This window comes from Chlorocebus sabaeus, chromosome 10, assembly GCF_047675955.1.
Source record: "Chlorocebus sabaeus isolate Y175 chromosome 10, mChlSab1.0.hap1, whole genome shotgun sequence".
Taxonomy (NCBI): domain Eukaryota; kingdom Metazoa; phylum Chordata; class Mammalia; order Primates; family Cercopithecidae; genus Chlorocebus; species Chlorocebus sabaeus.
Window position 1 is genome coordinate 73936561 of NC_132913.1, and position 20947 is coordinate 73957507.

Consider the following 20947-nt stretch of genomic DNA (forward strand, 5'->3'; position numbering starts at 1 on the left):
GTTCTGCCATATTGGTAGTCTCAGTGCACTGAGTACAGTTTCCTTTCTTTATTAAGCTGAATTTTTTGTTGATTTTTTTTTTTCTTACTGTTGTTATAGTATATTTGTTTCCCTGAGTAGACTATAAGCTATCTAAAAGCAGGGAACACATTTATTTCCACTCACCATTTATTCCATTTTCCTATGGTGGGTTGCCTGTGTGTGTGTTGCATGCAAGTTTTGGACTCTTCATGAAAAGTAATAGAAATAGACTCTAGCTAAATTTAACAGAACAAGAATTTATTGGAAGGATGTTGATAACTTCACAGTTTTCTGAAAAAATAGGCAGGAACCAAGAAGCTAACAAAAGAACAACCGGTGGATTTTATTGTTGCTGGAACTGCTGTTACTGAATGTGGAATAACACCATGAGAATAATTTCTTAACCATCATGCCACTTTGCATCATTTGCTAGAGTTTTAAAACTTTTATAGTAGTGTCTGTTTGGGTGAGTCCAAGTCTCATATCTGTGAAAGACCTGGAAAGCCTGTCTTACCTTGCACAACTAAGAAGATTAAGAAGATTATGAGCTGTAGAGGGAACTAAAAGGTATAGGATTAAGAGGGTGCCTTTTTCTTCTTTTGACTGGAAAACGGTAATAGGGAAGAAACATCCTTTGCAAATAACCCTGTTTATCTGTTGGGCTAATTAGTAATTCATGAACTAATTTTACTTTGTGTTTACCTGTGAGGTCCCTGGATATTAGATAGTATATAATTATCTATTTATATACTAGATAAAGGTCATTTAACTGTTAAAGGTTGCTTGTCACATGCATTAAGACATGCACTAGTAACTAATTAAGAAAATCTGGATTTTACTTTTAAGGTATTATAACACAACTTTTTTAGCTTTTAAAGAAGACAGATGGACACTTTTGATGTGCTTTCTTTCCTATCCTGTAGCATAATTTTGGTGGTTTGAGTTGGGGATAAGAGAGAGGCTTTCAAAAACATATTTAAGAGACTAGTCTAAAAGTTATTTTATTGTAATTCTGAACAGCAGATGCAAATAGATTCATACCAAAATAAAGGAGGCATAACTGGAAAGTATCTAACTTTGCCTGGGGACTTTGAAGAAGGCTTCCTAGATTAGTTGGTGACATTTGAGCTAGCTAATGAAAAATGAGATGAAATTCCTTAGATGTCGAAGAGGGTTACAGCTTGAGAAAACAGTATGTGTATGCTTAGTAAAAGAAGTTAGTGACTGAAAATCAAGTAATTCCATGTGTCCTACATGTATGTATATGTATGTGGGCATAAGGGTTATACGTGTGTGGTGGTGGGGTTATGGTGTTGAGGGCATGATGAGGAATAAAACTGGAAATAGCTGAGGAAAGATATAAATGAGTTTTAAAAAATATACTCTAAAGATCTAGCCAAATAAATTTACCTTTAAATTTTAATGCATATAGAGTATTATATTAGAGATAGAAGGATCTAGAGCTCCATAGGGACATCTTGAATTTCTGGTTCCTTGTAAATTTCACATGAACACTGCAGATGAACTAATACGTTCAGTACCCATTTTATTAATTTTCCTAGTCACTTTTTTGGTAAAATGATAGAAGTTACATGAAATAATGAATATTATCATATACATATATTCAAAATATTATAGACATGACTTTTAAAAATGTGGAGTTTCATGATACGAAGTTTAATTTAGTAGAAGGTGCAATCCAGGATGGAAAAGTTACTTGCTGCTTTGATTTTTGAGTAATGTTTATGCTTTAGTGAGCCTTCAGGAGTGAAAGGAAACCTTAGTCCAAAATTTAGATTTGCAAAATTTATTTCCAAAATGTGCTACCCTGTTAGTTTTCTTTCAAGATCTTCACTCTGGCTTGTCATCTTTATTTTTTTTTTCCGCCGTATTTGCTTGATAGAATATATAAACAAAGCCACAACTAAGATGTTTTAAAAATTTTCTTATTTTATATGTTTATGCAATGATTGAAATATTACAACTTGCTTTTGAAATAGCAGTTGCCCTCTTGGATTTTTAAACCTTTTCGTCCAGTGACTCTTCATAATTTATAGATTTTTAAATAGGGTCTTCATAATGACGGAATAGGTTTTTCCCCCTAAATTGAAAGAATAATGTGAACTTTGATATGTTATAGAATTAGTGAAAATGAAACAGTTATTTGGGGGTATGATTTCTTTGTTTTAGTCTAAGATGATTGATACGTGGAAAACTCACAAGTGGATGTGGAAAAGTAGAACTGAAGAAAAGATTAATTGCATGATTTAGTTTAGGGATTAATGATCTATGTATTTTCAGTAGTAAAGTTATTCCAAACTATAATAGATTGCTATGCAAAACAATACTGAGACTATTCATGTAGCAAGCCTAGACTGTTCATGTAGTCTGTTATCTGTTTTGCCTTCATGGCCACATTAGTTTCCTGTTGCTATTGTCATAAGTTACCAAAGATAACAAATTTGTTATCTTTAGTTCTGGAGGTCAGATGTCCAAAATGGATTCACCGGGCTAAATCAAAGTGAGAAACTGTTTCCTCTCCGTTTCCAGTTGGTAGAGCCGTTGGTATTCTTTGTCTTGTGGTTCCTTCCCTTATCTTCAAAGCCAGCAATAGCTACTGGGGTCGTTCTCATGCTGTATTACTTGAACATTGACCCTACTGCCCGCCCCCTTGTGATTTTAATGGGTCCACCCAGATAATCCAGACTTACCTCTTATTTCAAGGTCCTTAATTTGATCACTTCTGCAAAGTCCTTTTTGCCTTGTAAGGTCACATATTTATGTGTCAGTTTCTGGGAATTAGAAGTTGAATATCTCAGGGATATTATTCTGCCTACCACAGTGCCCTTTTATGTATTTTCTTTTTTAATTATTTGTTTTCTTTTTTCTTTAAAAAAGAGAGATGGGGTCTTGCTATGTTAGACCAGCCTGGTCTCAAACTCCTGGCCTCAAGCGATCCTCCCATCTCAGCCTCCCAAAGTGCTAGGATTACAGCTGTAAGCCACAATTGATATTGGTTATACTGCAAGCTATGCTAAGACAAGAACCATGCTTATATAAGTAGGCATTGCTGTCTGTCTTGTTCTTTTTCCCTTGGCAGCTTTGGTTATAAAGAATGCAAACTAGATTTAGAAGATGTAGGCTCAGATTCAGACTCTGATGCTTATTAACTGTGACCCTGGGCAAGCACTATCCACAATTTCCCCATTTGTCAAATAAGCATAATACCGACCTCTCAGGGTTGCCATGTAGATCAAATGAGATAATGTTAGTCAAGCATGGTGGCCTGGTGGCTCATGCCTGTAATCCCAGCACTTCGGGAGGCAGAGGCAGGAGGATTGCTTGAGTCCAGGAGTTTGAGACCAGCCTGGGCAACATAATGAGACCCTATATCTGATTTTTTTTTTTTTTTAAACAATGTCTATGAAGGTATTAGGTTGGTGCAAAAGTAATTGCCATTCTTGTCATTACTTTCAATACTTTGTAAACAAGAAAGCATTATACAGGTGAAGAAAGGATTGTTTATGTTGTGCCCATACTAGAACTGTAGGGAACTAAATAAGTATGGAAAAGGAAAGAAATAAAGATAATTGTGGATATTCTTAAATTGATTATAGCTTGGTTTGCATTTTAACTTCTGTTATTGTGACATTTGAGAAAATCCTCTTATAACATGTTTTCCTTTTCTAGGGAAGCAGATGTTACTGATAGACTGATCCTTGGCCATGTTTCTTAGTAATGTGTGTGTGTTTTTTTTTCTCCCAAAAAGATAGACTGCTAATGTGCATTGAGAAAAGAAACCATGTTTCACCACCATATGAAAGTCTTTTTGCTTAGAAATGCAGGCTTACCTACCTATTTGTTAAATATGTTTTTGTTGTTGTTGTTGTTGTTGTTTCTTATTTGTTTGTTTTTTTAAAGGCGAAGCTCCTACCTTTATATTCCAAATACAGCGAATGGATGTCAGCTACCACTAACCATTTCTGTCATACCGAAGGGCACAGGTCAGATTACTATTTTTCCTGCCCAAAACAGCTTGCTGTAATGCTTGCCATTTGTTCCTAGAAGGGCCTGGCCGTAGGTTGAGAGTAAACCTTGGCTATGCCAGTTCTATGGTCAAGAAAAATGCTGTGGAATATTTTCTGGGTATAACTAGGTTTTGTGTTTAATAGAGGATATAAAACATTTAGCTGTTTTCTAGCTTGTGCACTACAATTTCCATCTCGTTGCAATTAAAACACTCAGGCAGACCCTGAACTAACCTCCTTTAAGTTTTACTTCCTCCTATTGGTGAATTTTCTGTCTTCCAGAGTTGTGTCTAGGTATTTCTACAGTTGCAACTGTCCTGCACACTAAAAAGTTAAAAAGAAAAGTAGTTTCCCTTCCCTTGTTAATACAAAACAAATTTATACTAAGGAATTTTTAAAAATAAAAATGTTTCTCCTGATAAAATCTGTTATCCCGTTACAGAATTACACAGAGAGCTGGTAAGCACTTTAGAAATCTTGGAGTCGAATTCATTTATTACTAATTGACTGTCAGTCATACAGTTAGTCAGTATTTTAGTGTTTTCAGCGTTTTACTGAAACCAAACTCACAAGCTCTTTTAAAGTCTCTTCCTTTCCCTGCTCACTTTGACCTGATTCAACCCGTTCTTTAGGACTTAACATGGGATTGGCTTTTTTTTTTTTTAATTCCCAGTAAAGAGTTTTTGTCTTAAAATGTTAGATGCTTTCAGGATCATTTCCTTCTCATGACTAGAAGGAAACAAACCAGCATTGATAAAGCAGTGAGTGTTTTCAAAAGGCCTGTATTCTTTGTGCTGCACTCCAGCAGGACCGTCGGAATTGCTCATGGAAGAAGAGGGAGATTTTGATTCTTTATTGGCTGTGGTAGTAATAACTGACTAACTCAATGAATACCAATCCCAGTGAAATGAGCTTCATTCCTGTTTTCTTCTGGTTCTGCTTTTCTGACTCTTTTTGTTTATGTCTGGGAAACAGCCGTATCTTATTTTATGTAAAAGATGTTTCTGGATGGTTTTATATAAACTAGTAACACTTTGACATGTCCATGGATTATGGCTGCAGAACTCAGTTTTGTGTATATGTAAATGATTTATTTTTCAAACACTTTGGATTTGGGGACCTTGGTCTCTTGGCCATTTTAAGTCAGTACAGGTAAGCTTCAAGAGACATTTGAAGACACTTTGGAAGTTTATAAAGCAAATTGTCCTTTCATTATTAGTACTGTTCTAATATCTTACCACTACCTATTGTCTGTCAGAGTTTCTTAAATAAATTAACAAACTGTATTTCCTTACTAAATCAATGAAATCATTAACCACCATTTTAGTCTTCAGTAGTTATCTAGAATTTTTATTTTTTAATTAGTTATTTTATGCAATATTCTACTCTAATAGTTTGACTCTATAACATAGAATAGAGGTTCCTAGGAAGGTTAATGCTTAAAAAAAGAAGGAAGTGGTTCCTAGGAACGTTAATGCTTAAAGAAGAGCTTGTGTAATTAAATTTTTTTCTTGAATTTTATGAACTAAAACTCCTTTACATGTGTGAGATGAAAATGTAAACATAAAGTTAATTAAGAGGGGATGTGGGAGCGTCAAACTAAGCTTTTGTATATAAGGATTGAAGGATACTTATCCACACTACTTTTTTAAAAAACCTTTAAAACATTTTATAAATAATGCACATCCATTGATGAAAATATGAGAAGACCAGACCTACTTAAATCTCACCACTCAGGAAGCCAGTGGCCATAGGATATACTTTTGTGTGTGTATTTGTGCATGTGCCTTATGGCCTGTGTATATTCTGTGTGTGTGTGTGTCTGTGTGTAAATACGCAAAATACATAAAGTTATTATTTACTGTGTCTCCTGTTGGACATTCTGTTGTTTAAAACAAACCTTTGACATGCTTATTAGTCTTAGTTTGTATTACAAAATTTTTTTTAGTTAATTTTTAAAAAATAAATGTAGAAGTCACAGCAGTGTGTGTTTCAGGATTTCTGATACATCTTTGCCAAATAGGACAATACTGACACAAGCAATATTTGAACCAAATTTGATACTATCTTCCTTTGCCTGACAGGTGAAACATATGTCTTATTTTAATATTCATTTCTGTTATTTCTGGTAAGCTTGAGTCGTTTTTCATAGGCTTATTAGCTCTTTCTGGGTTTTTAAATTTTGTTTTCTATTCATTTTCATTCTTGATCTATTATATTATTCATTTTTATTCTTGGTCTATTACTCTTCTGACACATCTATTTTTAATTAATTTTGAAAAAGTCATTTCATACACACACACACACGCACACACACACACACATTTCTGTTCAATGCCGCAGATACTTTTTCTCCTGACAAATTTGTCATTTTTAAAAACAGCTTTATTGAGATATAATTTACCGTAACATTGACCTGTTTTAAGTGTTTAATTCAATGAATTTTTACTATATTTATAGTTTTATAGCTATTACTACAGCCTAATTCCACAGCATCTCCATTACCTTAAAAAGAAATGTGTCCAACATCAATCTGTCCCCATTTGTACCTCCTGCCCTAAGCAGCTATTAATTTACTTTCTGTGTCTACATATTTTGGTTTTGAATATTTTATATAAACGGAATTATATGATACATAGTCATTCATATTATAGCATGTATCAGTGCTACATTCCGTTTTTATGCCTAACAATATTCAACTGAATGAATAAACATTTTGTTTACACCAGTAGATGCACATTTGAGTGTTTTCTGCTTCTTGGCTATTATGAATAATGCTACTCTGAACATTCATGTGCAAATCTTTGTGTGGACATATGTTTTCCTTTCTCTTGGATAGATGTCTAGGAGTGGAATTGCTGCGTCATATGGTAATCTACAGTTACCTTTTTTAAAAACTGTCAAACTATTTTCAAAAGTGGCTGTACCATTTTACATTTCTATTAGAAATGTATGAGGGTTTCACTGTCTCCATATCCGTATGGACACTCATATTCTGTCTTTTTTATATTATAATAACCATCCTAATGAATGTGAAGCCATATTTTATCGTGGTTTTGATTTGCATTTACCTGATGATGAATAATGTTGAACATCTTTTCTTGTGCTTACTGGCTGTTATTTCTTCTTTGGAGAAACATCTATTCAAATTCTTTGCTTAGTTTTAATTTGGTTGTTTGTCTTACTGAGTTGTAGGAGTTTTTTTTTTTATATTATTTAGGATACAATTTTTTTTAATCCAGTATTTGATAAGCAAGTAATTTCCCCAATTTTGAGGGTTGTCTTTTTACTTTTTAAATGGTGTTTTTGAAGCACAAAATTTTTAAATTTTAATTGGCTGATATATCTACTGTTTTATCACTATGCGCTTGGTTTTCTAAATCATTGCCTAACCCGAGTTCATGAAGATTTATTTCCTTGTTTTATTTTAAGAGTTATATAGTTTTAGCTCTTACATTTAAAAATGCCTGTGATCTGTGTTGAGTTAATTTTCTGGTACAGTTTGAGGTATGGTTGCAAATTAATTTTTTTGTAGATGGGTATCTAGTTGTCCGAGCACCATTTGTTGAAAAGACTATTTCTTTGCCACTGAATTTGCTTGGCATTGGCATCTTTGTCAAAAATCAGCTGACTGTGAATGTAAAGGTGCCTTTGATGTACTATTTATGTACTACTAAAAATACTAAAAGTGTCACCATTATAAATACATCACCATTGACTATTGTACACATTCAGATTTTAGGCAAGCTAGTATCTGAATATTTGCAGCTCTGAATCAATGGAATACATTCTTTCAAAATAGCATTGAGTTACAAATAAATGCATGATAACAGTAGTTGTCTGACCTCCAAATCATTTTCTCTCAAATTTCTCTTATGGTATTTATGGCTCTCTGAAAATATTTTATATAATTATGTATTACTTTTCTCCTTCAAAAGCAAAGACTTATCTGTCTCATTTAATGCTATATTACTAGCATAGAGACATAGGAGGTACCCATGATTTATCATTTATTTAACTAAATAAATGGATAATCAAAGACATTTCTTCCACTAACCTGTCCATTTTTACATAATAAATAAGCATGCTTTATTGGGAGATTTTTTTCCTAGCAAATTTGTTACAGGAAGTACAACTAAGCAAGTGATGTTTGAAGTAAAAAGCTGCTTAAGAAAGTCTGTGAATTGTCTATGAATGCAGGGTGGTATTGTTTTAATAGCCTCTTTTTTCTTTTTACTTTTTTTGTTCATTTGTTTTAGCAAAAAGTAAGTTAAAGACCTGAATTATTTCATTATTCATACAAGTCATAGTAATGAATAGGAGCCAAGTGACTAAAACCACATTTAGCTTCAAAATGGAAGTTTACTCTCTTGCTTTTCTAATGCTTTAGCATTCTTGTTCACTTTGGCCTTTTCACAAAAAGGTGACATAATCTTGTTCCAAGGGATGTTCTTTTGGTATGAAAAGGAGAAACAAAACATTTTGCTTAGGGTAAGAAGGTAATTGTATCTTAAAAATAAGCACTGCCCATAATTGTCCAGCAAGTCGAATGCCGAATGTGTTGACAGTGCCTTTGGAAACACCAGGGAAAAGAGTTGGCTGCTAATAAGGAGTGGAGTCGAAAGCTACGGCAATCTGCTTTTCTCATTTGCTTCTGTCCTCAAGCATGCAGTCATGGGAGTTTGATAAAATGCAAATGACAAGTTTGAAAACCTGGCAATACAGACATGAAATTTTCAAGTCTCTAGTGATTTACTTGCTTATTAATTTCAAGTTTCTCTAGCAAAATTTTCCTCTGTATTTTTGAAAGTGGTAGTACAGAGCTGTATGTTAATTTACATAATACAGAGCAATTTCTTCTCAACTTTATTAGAGAGATTTAAAGATTATTAAATAAATGATATTTAAGATTTAAGTTATTTAAATACTTTTATTTATTTAGATAATTAAATAAAATTATTTTATTGTGTGAGATACTCTTTTTTCTTTTTTATTTATCTGGGTGAACAGAGCTAATCTTCCAATGGCTTTTGTGATTATGGACAGAAATCTTGGTATTCTTGGCTGTTGCCTGCGAAAGCATTTCTTCCAGCCTTTGAGTTTCTGTGGTTGTCTGTGTCCTGTTTCCTTTTCAAGTGTGTCAGCATAGTCCAGGCCATCTGAGGAGGTTCAACATCATTCTAAATGCTGACTTCAGGGCTGTGATTCAGAATATTTACTTCACTCATGTGCCTCAGGATAGCTGCCAGTTTCAGCCAGGTCATGAATGAACTTCTTGTCAGTTTGTCTGGAGAGCAGGCTTTCTTTTGCTTTCTCTTCACCCACTCTGTTTACGCTTCCTCTGGGTGAAGCTTCTATGTAATGTTGAGTCAAGGATTTTAAGACTTGGTCTCCAGAAAAACAATTTTGATTAGTAAAGAAAAACTTCCTAATGAGCAAACTTCTTAAAAAGATGGTAACATGAGGTTGTAACTGTGTTGCAGCTGAAGGCATTGAAAGCAGTGGATGATGTTTTTCTTTTTGAAGACCATTGACTAAGTTTTGGGTGCCAATGTAAGCCAGTGCATTATATCCAGTTATACTGGACTATTTTGGTTTCCAAAAAGATGTATCAAATTCGTACTGATTTTGCATGAATTTTCTAGCTTAAGCTAACCCTGATGTCCTCAAAGACAGATATCCATAACTGTTATGGCAAGGGATGTTTTGGATACTTTTTTAAAGAAATAGGAAACAGAACATGGTAGCTCTGCAGGCCTGTGCTGCTTGACAGTGCCCAGCAGCATCTTGTGCCACCGTATACAAGTTTAAAGAGAAGTAACATTTGTTAAGAAAAACATTCATGGAGGTAAATTTTCAAAGTGGTAGGGAGAGATTGGATAACCATTAATAAAGAATAAGTTTCACTTTTCAGGAATATAATAATTGAGAAAAAATACTTAGCATAGAAGGCAACTCAAAAATCCCATAAAGCCCATTCTTAGCATGGCATAAACGCTCTTGACAAAAGTGGGAATGTAAATTACTACAGCTACTATGGAGTACAGTACGGAGGTTCTTCTAAAACTACAAATGAAATACCATATCATCTGGCAATCCCACTACTAGGTATTTATCCAAAGGAAAGGAAATCAGTATATCAAACAGACATCTGTGTCCTGTGTTTATTGGAACCACTGTACACAATCACCAAGATATGGAATCAGTTCAGGTGTTTAACAACAGATGAATAGATAAAACATGGTGTGTACATATATATGTGTGTGTGTATACATTATTTTATATATATATAATGTATATATATTCCTGTCTGTGTTCAGGAATATGTATATACAGTGGAAAAATGTAGTGTCTGTGTGTGTTTGTGTGTTCAGCCATAAAAAGAATGAAGTCCTGTCATTTATGGCAACGTGCATGAAACGGGAGGGTATTATGTTAAGTGAAATAAGCCAGGAACAGAAAATTAAACACTGTGTGTTTTCACTCATCGGTGGAAGCTAAGAAAAAGTTGATGTCATAGAAGTAAAATGTAGAAGATACTAGAGTCTGGGAAAGGTAGGGAGAATGGTGGCAAAATCACAACTGGATAGGAGGAGTAAGTTCTAGTATTTTCTACCACCGTAGGATTATTATAGTTAAAAATAATGTATTATCTAATTTCAAATAGGTAGAAAGAAGGAATCGAATGTTCCCAACACAAAAAAGTACTAAATATTCAAGATGATGAACATGCTGATTACACTGACCTGATAAGTATAGATTATATGTATTGAAACATCACTATGTACCCCTTGAATATGTAAAATTATTATGTATCGATTAAGAAAAAAAGGCTCTTGGCCAGGCAAGGTGGCTCATGCCTGCAATTCCAGCACTTTGGGAGACTGAGGTGGGCAGATCACCTGAGATCATGAGTTGAAGACCAGCCTGGTCGACATGGTGAAACATTGTCTCTGCTGAGAGTACAAAAAATTAGCTGGGCGTGGTGGCGGGCGCCTGTAATCCCAGCTACTCGGCAGGCTGAGGCAGGAGAATCGCTTGTACCCGGGAGGCGGATGTTGCAGTGAGCTGAGATTGCACCACTATACTCCAGCGTGGGTGATAGAGCAAGACTCTATCTCAAAAAAAAAAGTAAAAGAAGAAAAGGCTCTTGATAACCACTCCCTTCCTGATCATTCTCTGTAGTTACAGTGAACAACTCACAATTCTCTTAAAAAAATTCTCTTCTGTGGATAATCTTGAAAAAAATAGATTTTCTTTCGGCTCAGAAAACATTTCCTCACTTGTACTGTGTGCCCTCGCTTTCCTATAACTCTCTACGGGTTCCTGTACTATTTTCTACCATAATTGCTTGCTCCTATGATTATCTCTTGTGTTAAATAAATGTTTCCATAAGAGGCAGACTACCATTTCATCATGGGTTAGCATAATGAATAGAGAAACACACCTAAATTTTCAGTTAGGATTTGCATCCAGAGTGGAGGGAATAAAGTTTCTAGGCAAGAGGACCTCAGACCTAAATGCCTGCAGGTGGGAATAAGCATGACTTGTTTCAGAGACTGGGGATGAGGGATAAAAGTATTATTTCACATAAAAATAAGTGTATCAGCCAGGCATGGTGGCTCACACCTGTAATCTCAGCAGTTTGGGAGGCTGAGGCAGGTTGACCTTGAGCTCAGGTGGTCAAGACTAGCCTGGACAACATGATGAAACCCTGTTTCTACAGAAAGAACAAAAATTAGCCAGGCATGGCGGCATGCCTCTGTAGACCCAGCTTCTCTAGAGGCTGAAGTGGGAGGGTCATTGAGCGTAGGAGGTTGAGGCTGCAGTGAGCTGTGATCACACTACTGCCCTCCAAAAATAGAAATATTCCTAAATTTGAAATTGAGGGAGATGTAGGGGATTGATTAAATAAAGTATTCTGTGGCTATATAATAGGATACTACACAACAATGAAAATGATATTATAGATCTGCCTTTATAAGTGGCTTATTATGGGTTATAATGATAAGTTTAATGTTATCTTAAATATTGACTTAATATCTAGTTTACATAAAAGAACATGCATATGTTCATGAAACAAGTCTTTAGGATAGATGGTAATGTGTTAACAGAGGTCATTTTTTTATAGTGGGGTTGTGGTATTTAGATTTATCTTTATATATGGCTTTGTTTTATGTTTTTGTTTGTTTTGTAATGAATAAGACTTTTATAGTTAGAGTAAATACAATAAAGTATTAAAAAGGTGAGAAGGTACCATTGGTCTTGTACATATATTTTGTACTTATTGATTACTATGTCTTAAATATTATTTTGAAAATTTTCAAACCTGTAAAAATTTGAATTTCAGTAATACAATGAACAATGAACAATACACTGTTCACCTAGTTTCACCCATTGTTGCAGACATTGTTACACTTAACCCCTAAATACTTCAGCATGTATCGCCTATAAACTAGCACATTTTCTTATGTAACTACAATATAGTCATCACATATTAGAAACGAATCATTATTATGAATAATGTAATATTAATAGTAACAATGTAATTGTTGCTGAATTATACATTATTACTGTTATCTAGTTCACAATTCACATTTCCACATTTATCCCAATAAAGTCCTTGTAACTTTGAAAAAACTTATTTGGACATAAAATTCAATCAGAGATCACATCTTACATTTGGCTGCCATGCCTTAGTGGTCTCTTTTAATCTAGAAGCGTTTCCTACTCATTTTGTCTTCCACGATATTGACGTTTTTGAGTACTATCCCAGGTGTGCTGTAGGCAAGTATACTTGTATTGTTAAGAATATAGTGATGTTTGGTCTATCCCAATGCATCATTTTGTTTTTGACACTGGAGTTTTAGTGTACAGAAATAATTTTCTCAATAGTGAGGACTGAAGTAATGAAAATAAGTGTTTGATTGTATTGTGCCATATTGAACTCTTTTTTCTACCAACCAAATCAAGTTTCCTGGATTCTAATTCTTGCATTGTTATGTCACAGGCACAGGTCTCAGTCTTGTCTTTTATAGCATTTTACACAAAAGTGTTTCATACCATTTAATTTTCATAAATATCTTTATGCCCCACAGAAAGAACTTCTGGGAATAGATGATCATATATATTTGTTTAATAGTTAATTATCTAACAGTTGAGCAACTGGAAAACTATTTACAATTGCTTTTTCAATCGTGTATTATGATAATTAATGGGACTAATAATAATACCGAGGCACTTCTGGGTTATCATGTATTCTATGTTTCTGATTAGTTGAAAGTCTCTAATGTATATAAAGTGTATATGAGAAAAATAACCAGTGGAGTATTTGATTAATCAAAGGTGTACTATTTCTCAACCTGGCTGGATAAAAATAAACTGTTATATTAAGAACAGTATATTTTGGGTCTTACTACTCACAATATTCTTTTTTAGGCAATAGAGATTATGCCAAGGATGATCCATTGGAATTTAAGTCCCACCAGTGGTTTGGAGCATCTGTGAGGTCGAAACAAGATAAAATTTTGGTAAGTCTTCTGGATATTTACTCACAGGTGAGTTTAGTCAGTTTATGTAGAGACACAGGAGGTTTTATATTTTCAGGCTGATAGTAAAATTCAGTATGCTCAAGGGTGCAAGGTATAACAACATAAGACAGCTCTGATCAAAGGCCACTGTGTCCAAAGAGGCCATCTCTCGTGCCCTTCTTCAACAGGCTTTCACTTCTTTTCACCCTCATTCCTACTTTGTTTTACCTGCCCCACTTGATAGTTCCTATCAGTTTATTTCCACCCAGCTAAGTATAGGAATAGTGTGGCTTCGGTTAACAAATGCTTTACTACTTCCTCTCTTTCTCTCTCCTTTCCCCCCGCCCCCCCCCCCCCCCCCCCCCCCCCCCCCCCGGGAGATGGAGTCTTGCTCTGTCGCCCAGGCTGGAGTGCAGTGGTGCTATCTCGGCTCACTGCAACTTTCGCCTCCCAGGGTCAAGCATTTCTCCTGCTGCAGCCTCCCAAGTAGCTGGGATTACAGGCATCTGCCACCACGCCTGACTAATTTTTGTATTTTTAGTAGAGACAACATTTCACCATGTTGACCAGGCTGGTCTCTAACTCCTGACCTCAGGTGATCTGCCCACCTCAGCCTCCCAAAGTGCTGGGATTACAGGCGTGAGCCACCGAGCCCGGCCACTTCCTCTCTTTGAAAATACAACATGATGTTGAAGTGGGATACAGAACAAAGAAAAAGAAGTAACAACCTTCCTTCGCCTCATCTCCCCCTATGCCGCTGTCCATTCCTCTGCTCCTCTTCTCAAACACTTTCTGAAATGTTTTCTATGGTAGCCATCCCAGTTCTTTACTTCACATTCCCTTTCCTATGTCACCATTGACTTTCAGGTCACTGAAATCCACTAGCATTTATACATATGTACATACATACATACCATTATGTTTTGTTTTCTCTGCTGGTATTTATTTTTATCTTTCTTGCACTCTCAGCATTATTCAGAATGGTCAACATCCCTTTTTTTTTAACTAAATTTTTCTTCTCTTGGTTTCTGTGAACTGTATTTTCCTGGTTTTTCTCCTATCTTATTGGCTGCTCTTTTGTAGTCTCCTTTAATGGCTCCTCTTCCATTCAATTTCCAAATATTGGGGTGTCCTTGATCTCTATTTAGCTTCCTTTGCTTCTTCTAACTACAACTTTTACCTAGAGGTTCCTAGTCTCTCCTATGGCTGTAAGTATAATCCCCAAATCTATATCTCTAGCTTTTAATTCTCCCTGGACCCTTTAAGTCATATTTCCAGACTAGCTATTTGGCTTCCAAATGAACGTGGCCAAAATAGGACTCTTGTTTCCTTCCATGAAAGAAGAAAAACAAATAAAAAACTATTTTTTATATATATATATATTTCCCAGTTTATTAGGAGGCCTGGCTTTCCGCCCTATTCACTAGTGAGCACTCACGATGTGTCTCAAAAGTATATCTCACATTTATCAGTAGATCTACATGTCCGCTATTTCTACCCTGCAACAAGCCACCATCATTACCTCCTTGGACCAATGCAATGGCTCTTCTCCTCCTGCTGCTGCTTCTCTTACCCTAACTGCAAGAAGGACCAGAGTGAACCAGAGCATTTTACCTTGATTAAAACAGTCAAGTGGCTTTCTATCACTGTCTGAATAAGTATGAAAAGCTCATACTGTCTTAAAAACATCTCCAAAAATGAGTCACTGGCTATGTCTTTGGTCTCCTCTCACTCCATCTTACATACTAAAGCCAGGCTTGTCTTTATCTCTTCCACATTCCAAATCATTTCAGTTAGTACCTTAGTGTTTGTGTTCCCTCTGCTTGTATTAGTTGTCTTTATGATTTCTACTTGGCTGGCCCTTTGTCATTCAGATTTCAGCTTTCATTTAATTTCCTCAGAGACCGCTCTGCCTATTTTAATTATTTACATAGTATTTATTATTGCCTTTATTTTTTCATCTAATTATGCTGCATAGGGAAGGATTTGCTTAGGAGGTGAAGTTTCAGCAGCCTTTAAAGGATGTGCCACATTTCAGCAATTGGAGGTGAAGCATTGGGTTAAGAGTGGAGATATTCTAGGTAGAAAGAGGTGCAAAGAAGCAGGAGTAAGCAAAAGGAGCAGGCTACCCACTCTGGAACATCAAGTACATGTAGAGAAGTAGCTGCTATGACCTACTTTCACTGTTTTCAGGGTACATATAGAATAAGTCAGTACTGATGTTCTGCAGTGCTTATGTTCGCACTTTGCTTCAAAAAGTGTTGTAGAAAACCAATTAAACCTTTTTCACTAAATAAATTGTTACACATTTGCTAGATTACTATGCTGTTAAAGCATTCATTACTCTGCTACTCTACGTGCTATTTCAATCTAGAATGCTGAAAACAAAAAGGTCAGTTTTTTTAGAAAGTAAATAAAGTACTGCACGTTCTTTTGCTCTCTTAATAAATTATTTGCTGTATAATTTAGGGGATATATTCCATATGCATGAGTGTTACTTAGTTCAAAACCTAATTTGGTCTCTACCTTTAGCATAGCATATTACATCAAGAAATACACTACCTGAAATAATAATTTTTCTAACTACTTTGAAAAAAAATTTGGACCACAAATATGGCCTTCGGAATAATGTGAGACAAAGACTTCTTTTAAAATCTTTATTTACCACTATGATAAGGAATTTAAGGTATAGGATAGGTTTGATTAATTTCTATGAATGCTTTGCAAGTTGGCCAGGTGTGGTGGGTATGTTAGCTTACAACTAGCATGTTGGAAGGCTGAGGCAGGAGGATTGCTTGAGTTCAGTTAGAGACCAGCCTGGGAAACATAGTGAGACCCCGTTTCTACAAAAAATTTTAGAAAATTAGCCAGGCATGGTGGCATTCACATGTGGTCCCATGCCACATTCTATTCAAGAGGGTAAGGCCGATTACTTGAGCTCAGGGGTTCAAGGCTGCACTAAGCCATGATCATGTCACTGTACTCCAGCCTGGGCAACAGACTGAGACCCCATCTCAAAAAAAAGACAAAGTGGTGTTATATTCTGAAGTAGTATAAAGCATCTGAAACACTAAATTTTAAAAAAATCTTTATGTCATGGACTAAACCTTTGATTTTAGGCCTGTGCCCCATTGTACCATTGGAGGACTGAGTTGAAACAGGAGCGAGAGCCTGTTGGAACATGCTTTCTTCAAGATGGAACAAAGACTGTTGAGTATGCTCCATGCAGATCACGTATGTACAGGATATTGTACCAGCCTTTAAGAAGAGGGGTAGGAAGCCTAGTTTGTTAAAAAAATGTGTGCGTGTGTGTGTGTATGTGTGATAAAAACATATAGACATATTATGAGAACAAAATGAAAACAATCCTACTAAGGTAAAGAGATTCAAATGTGAAGTAAACAGGTTTACTTTTTCTAAGAACTCATTTTCATCTTCCTTCATTCGTATATGATGTTAAGAATCTGTATTTTTGATGGCTAATAGTCAAAAGATGCTCAGTTGAGCTTCTCTAACAGAGAAGATGTGGACCCTACAACTAAAGATTCTGATTCAGTAGCTTTAGGTCAGGCCTGGGTACCTGAATTTTCAACAGACTCTGCAAGGCAATTCTGATAGATACCAAAGTTTGAGAACTCCTGCTTTATACTAATAATGATGTTGAAAGTAAAAGATATTATGTCTTAAAGAGCCAAAGTTTATATAGGAAGATGAACATTGAACTCAGGAATCTTGACTCTGAATTTTCCTGCTCTTAATCAGAGTTTCTTTGTTAACCTGCTACCAAGCCCACCCCCTTTTGGTGATCCAGAGAATTTTATGCTCTTTGCTAATATTACTTGAAATTTCGAAAGGAATTAATATCATGACTAAAGATGACTTGAAGCAATTATAATTTTGATTATGCTTTTCCAAAATCTGTACATCTTCTTCTCTTTGGAGATTCCAATCCTTTTGTGCCCCGCTACCCTTTGCTGAATTAGCTACTACTTTAGATCTTCCTTGTACCAGAAGCATAAAAATAGATTACTGAAATGTAGTATAGTGTTTATGCCTAGAGCCCTTAGGCCATTATTTTTTGTGTTCCACTGGTCACCACATAGTTTATTAGAGAAAATTAGTAACAAATGCACAACATGTAAGACTCTTACTCCTATATTTGTTTTGTCCATGTTAGGTGACATGTGATACCAGGTCAAAGGGACTGTTCTGTCCTCCAAATTCTAAGTAGTTAAACCTACAGGAAACTGCAGATTATTTCATTAAACACTTATTTTCTTAGCCCAACACTTTGATCCTACCTATTATAAGTGGGAAGTGAACATTAAAAGAGTGATACCTGCCCAAATCTGTATTGTTTGTTAGGAAAGAGAAAAAATTAGGTTAGAAAGCATACACTGCACAGGATGAGGGAAATTGAGGCTTTATCCTCAGGGCTTGGATGCCATCTGTACTGCCATCTTTATGTTGGTATTTTGGTTATGGTACTGTCATCTTTGATAGTATGTAGAGAATCTGAAGATTAAATTTGTATTTTTAATTTCTTTATTGCAAAATGTTCCTATTTGAGAAGATAATTTAATAGCTATGAAGAATGAGTTAACCATTGTATGCCAGGTTTGTTACTTATTACTTATATGATGTACACACACACACAATATACCCTTATTTTCATCTGATGCATGTGGGAACTGAGATTCACATAGTTGAAGCAATTTTATTTCCATATCTCATAGGGTTGAGAGTAGGGATATTCTGGGCAGAAAGAGGTGCAAAGAAGCAGGAGTAAACAAAAGGAGCAAGCCACCCACTCTGGAGCATCAAGTACGTGTAGAGAAGTAGCTGCTATGACTGACTTTCACTATTTTCAGGGTACATATAGAATAGGTCAGTGTTGAAGTTCTGAATGGTCAAATGAGGATTTAAACCTAAGTTTGTCTATTCCAAAAGAACCTTTCCTCTACATTATTCACAATACAAAATGTTTTCCATTTCAGTTGCTTCTGTATTAAGCACAGCTTTTCTATAAAGAATACCTCCTGCTTTCATGACCTAGGTTTGAATAATTCCTGATATGTAAGAATACATGGAAATCTCCTGAAAACATGCATTCTAACGATGATTCCCTTGTTCACAGAATGCTCTTATTTGGTTTAGGCACAGAAAGTATAAAGTCATTTAAAGCAATATTTTCTAAGGTATCCAAATCGGGTCAATGAACTGTGGCTTGTGGGCCTCTTTTTGTGAATAAAGTTTTACTGGAATACAGCCACACCCATTTGTTGATGTGTTATCTATAATGATCTAGTAGAGTTCTGAGAGTTGAGTTGCTACACTATGAGCCTAAAATATTTACTGTTCGGCTTTGTACAGGAAAAGTTTGCTGAACCCTGATCTAAATAATAAAACTTGAAATCTTAGGGGAAGCTTAAAGAACAATCTCAAAAAACAAAAAAGCAAAGTGCATGCCTTTGTTTCTAATAGGCCTGGCGCTTTCAGTAACCCTTGATTATTGTACATGCTTTTTGATTCAACCTTTGAAATATTAAACCACCTATAATAGGCCTAAATTATGAAGGGCATCTTGTTCAGAGAAGAAGACTTAGGAGTGGAAGTCTGAGAACCTGGGTTATATTCTGATTTTCTGCTGACAATCCACCTATAGCTATGGGTAATTCACCTAACCACTCTGGGCCTTTGTTTCATCATTGGTAAAACACCAATTCACACAAAAAACTTCAGAGATATAAATTTAGTGGTTTTTTTTATCTGTTTCATACTTCAGTAAATTATGCAAACCAATAATTGGTTTTATGAGGTGGTGTCAGTTTTGTGGGACTACATTGCTAACTTCTTAGTAACTTTGCTTGTCTTGGTGGCAGATTGTGGGTTGTTTTGTTTGTTTGTTTGCTTTTGGTTTTTTTCTTTTTGTTTGTTTGTTTTGGTGGTTTGGGTAGTTGGTTTGTTCTGTTTTTAACCTGACTTATGTGGACATCCTGGATAAGGAATTTCACTGTCTGTTACTAACTTACCTTATTACTGATTACATTTGCTTTCAGCTTTTTCATAACTGCATGATAAAACCTCAACTCTTAGGAAAAGCATAAAAAACAACCTCAAAAAACAAAAAGCCAAGTTACTTAGGGAAATTAAGTAACTCCACCATGGCCAACCAGCTAGTAAATAAGAGTATAGACCTGACCCCACGCATGTCTACACCACTACACTGCACTGTCTGAAATCAACAATATGCTTATCATTTCCTGAGCAATGACAAAGGACATTATGCAGTAGATCAGATGTTCTTCTGTTCTAAATTGCCTAGCCACGAATCATATGATGCGAATACCCTTTCAACTCCATGATCAGACTGAATCTTCTGTTCCTTCTGTCTGCCTTCTGATGCTAATATTATTTGAACATAGATTTTTCTCAGTAATGATTTCTAGTTGGCTTTTCCTTTCCCTTTGTCATTACTCAGGGATTGATAAAGATATTATTAAGACAGTGCAGTGTAGTGGTATAGGCACCTCTGGGTTCAAGACTCACTCTCTTATTTACTAGCTGGTTGGCCATGGTCAAGTTACCTAATTTCCCTAAGCATCAGTTCCATTATCTGTACAAATTATTGAGTAATAATAGTATCTCTCACAGGATTGGTATAAAGACTTAAAAAAGATAATATCATGTAAAATGCTTTAGCATAATACCTGACTCAGAGTAAAGGCTTAATAAACCCTAGCTGATCTTACTATCAGAATCAATAATATTACTATTTGTAATGTCATTACCAGACCTAACAAGTGGGAGAAGTGTTAACCATCTGCAGGAATAAGTACCAGAGCCTGCACCAAAATAGTTTATATTCAACATGAAGTCTTTAAATTGGCAAAAGCACTCAGTTTAATATATACCTGTTAAGAAAATTTTAAGGGACAGTCATGCTTTTTAACTGGATATTCTGGGAAACCAAATAAAGCAGATAATTGTACAGTATGGTAATCAAAAAAAGGATGTCTTTATAAATAGCTTGAAATAGTTCCCCAGATGCAACTTGAATAAAGGAAATAAATAGCTGACTTGCTGTAACTTGAGGTTAGAGCAGAATTCCTTAGTCTGATTCACTGGACGCTGGAAACCCCAGCCCCACATTTTCCCACTCCCTTTTGGTTAGAAAAATTTATGTTGGTTTAGCATTATACTCTTGAGGCTATTTTCTTTAAAAAAAAAAAAAAAAACTTTTAAAAAATTTAGATGTTAAATATGTAATCTTTGGGCAGTTTCCAGGTTTTAAAAATGGGTTCAAAATTTCTGATGGGATTATTTGGCAGAAGTCCTTAGAAGTTTGTCCTTATGACTGAAAACAGA

The 20947-nt window shown here is 35.3% G+C and overlaps 1 protein-coding gene across 2 annotated transcripts in view; it reads left to right on the plus strand.

The window, feature by feature from the left end:
- The window catches only part of ITGAV (integrin subunit alpha V), a 91090-nt gene that overhangs the window by 18625 nt on the left and 51518 nt on the right, over nt 1-20947 (plus strand). For both annotated transcript variants that reach the window (XM_007965573.3, XM_007965574.3), the window contains exons 3-4: nt 13488-13579; nt 16699-16813. In XM_007965573.3, coding sequence (XP_007963764.1) covers nt 13488-13579; nt 16699-16813 — 207 coding nt within the window. The remainder of the gene's footprint in view (nt 1-13487; nt 13580-16698; nt 16814-20947) is intronic.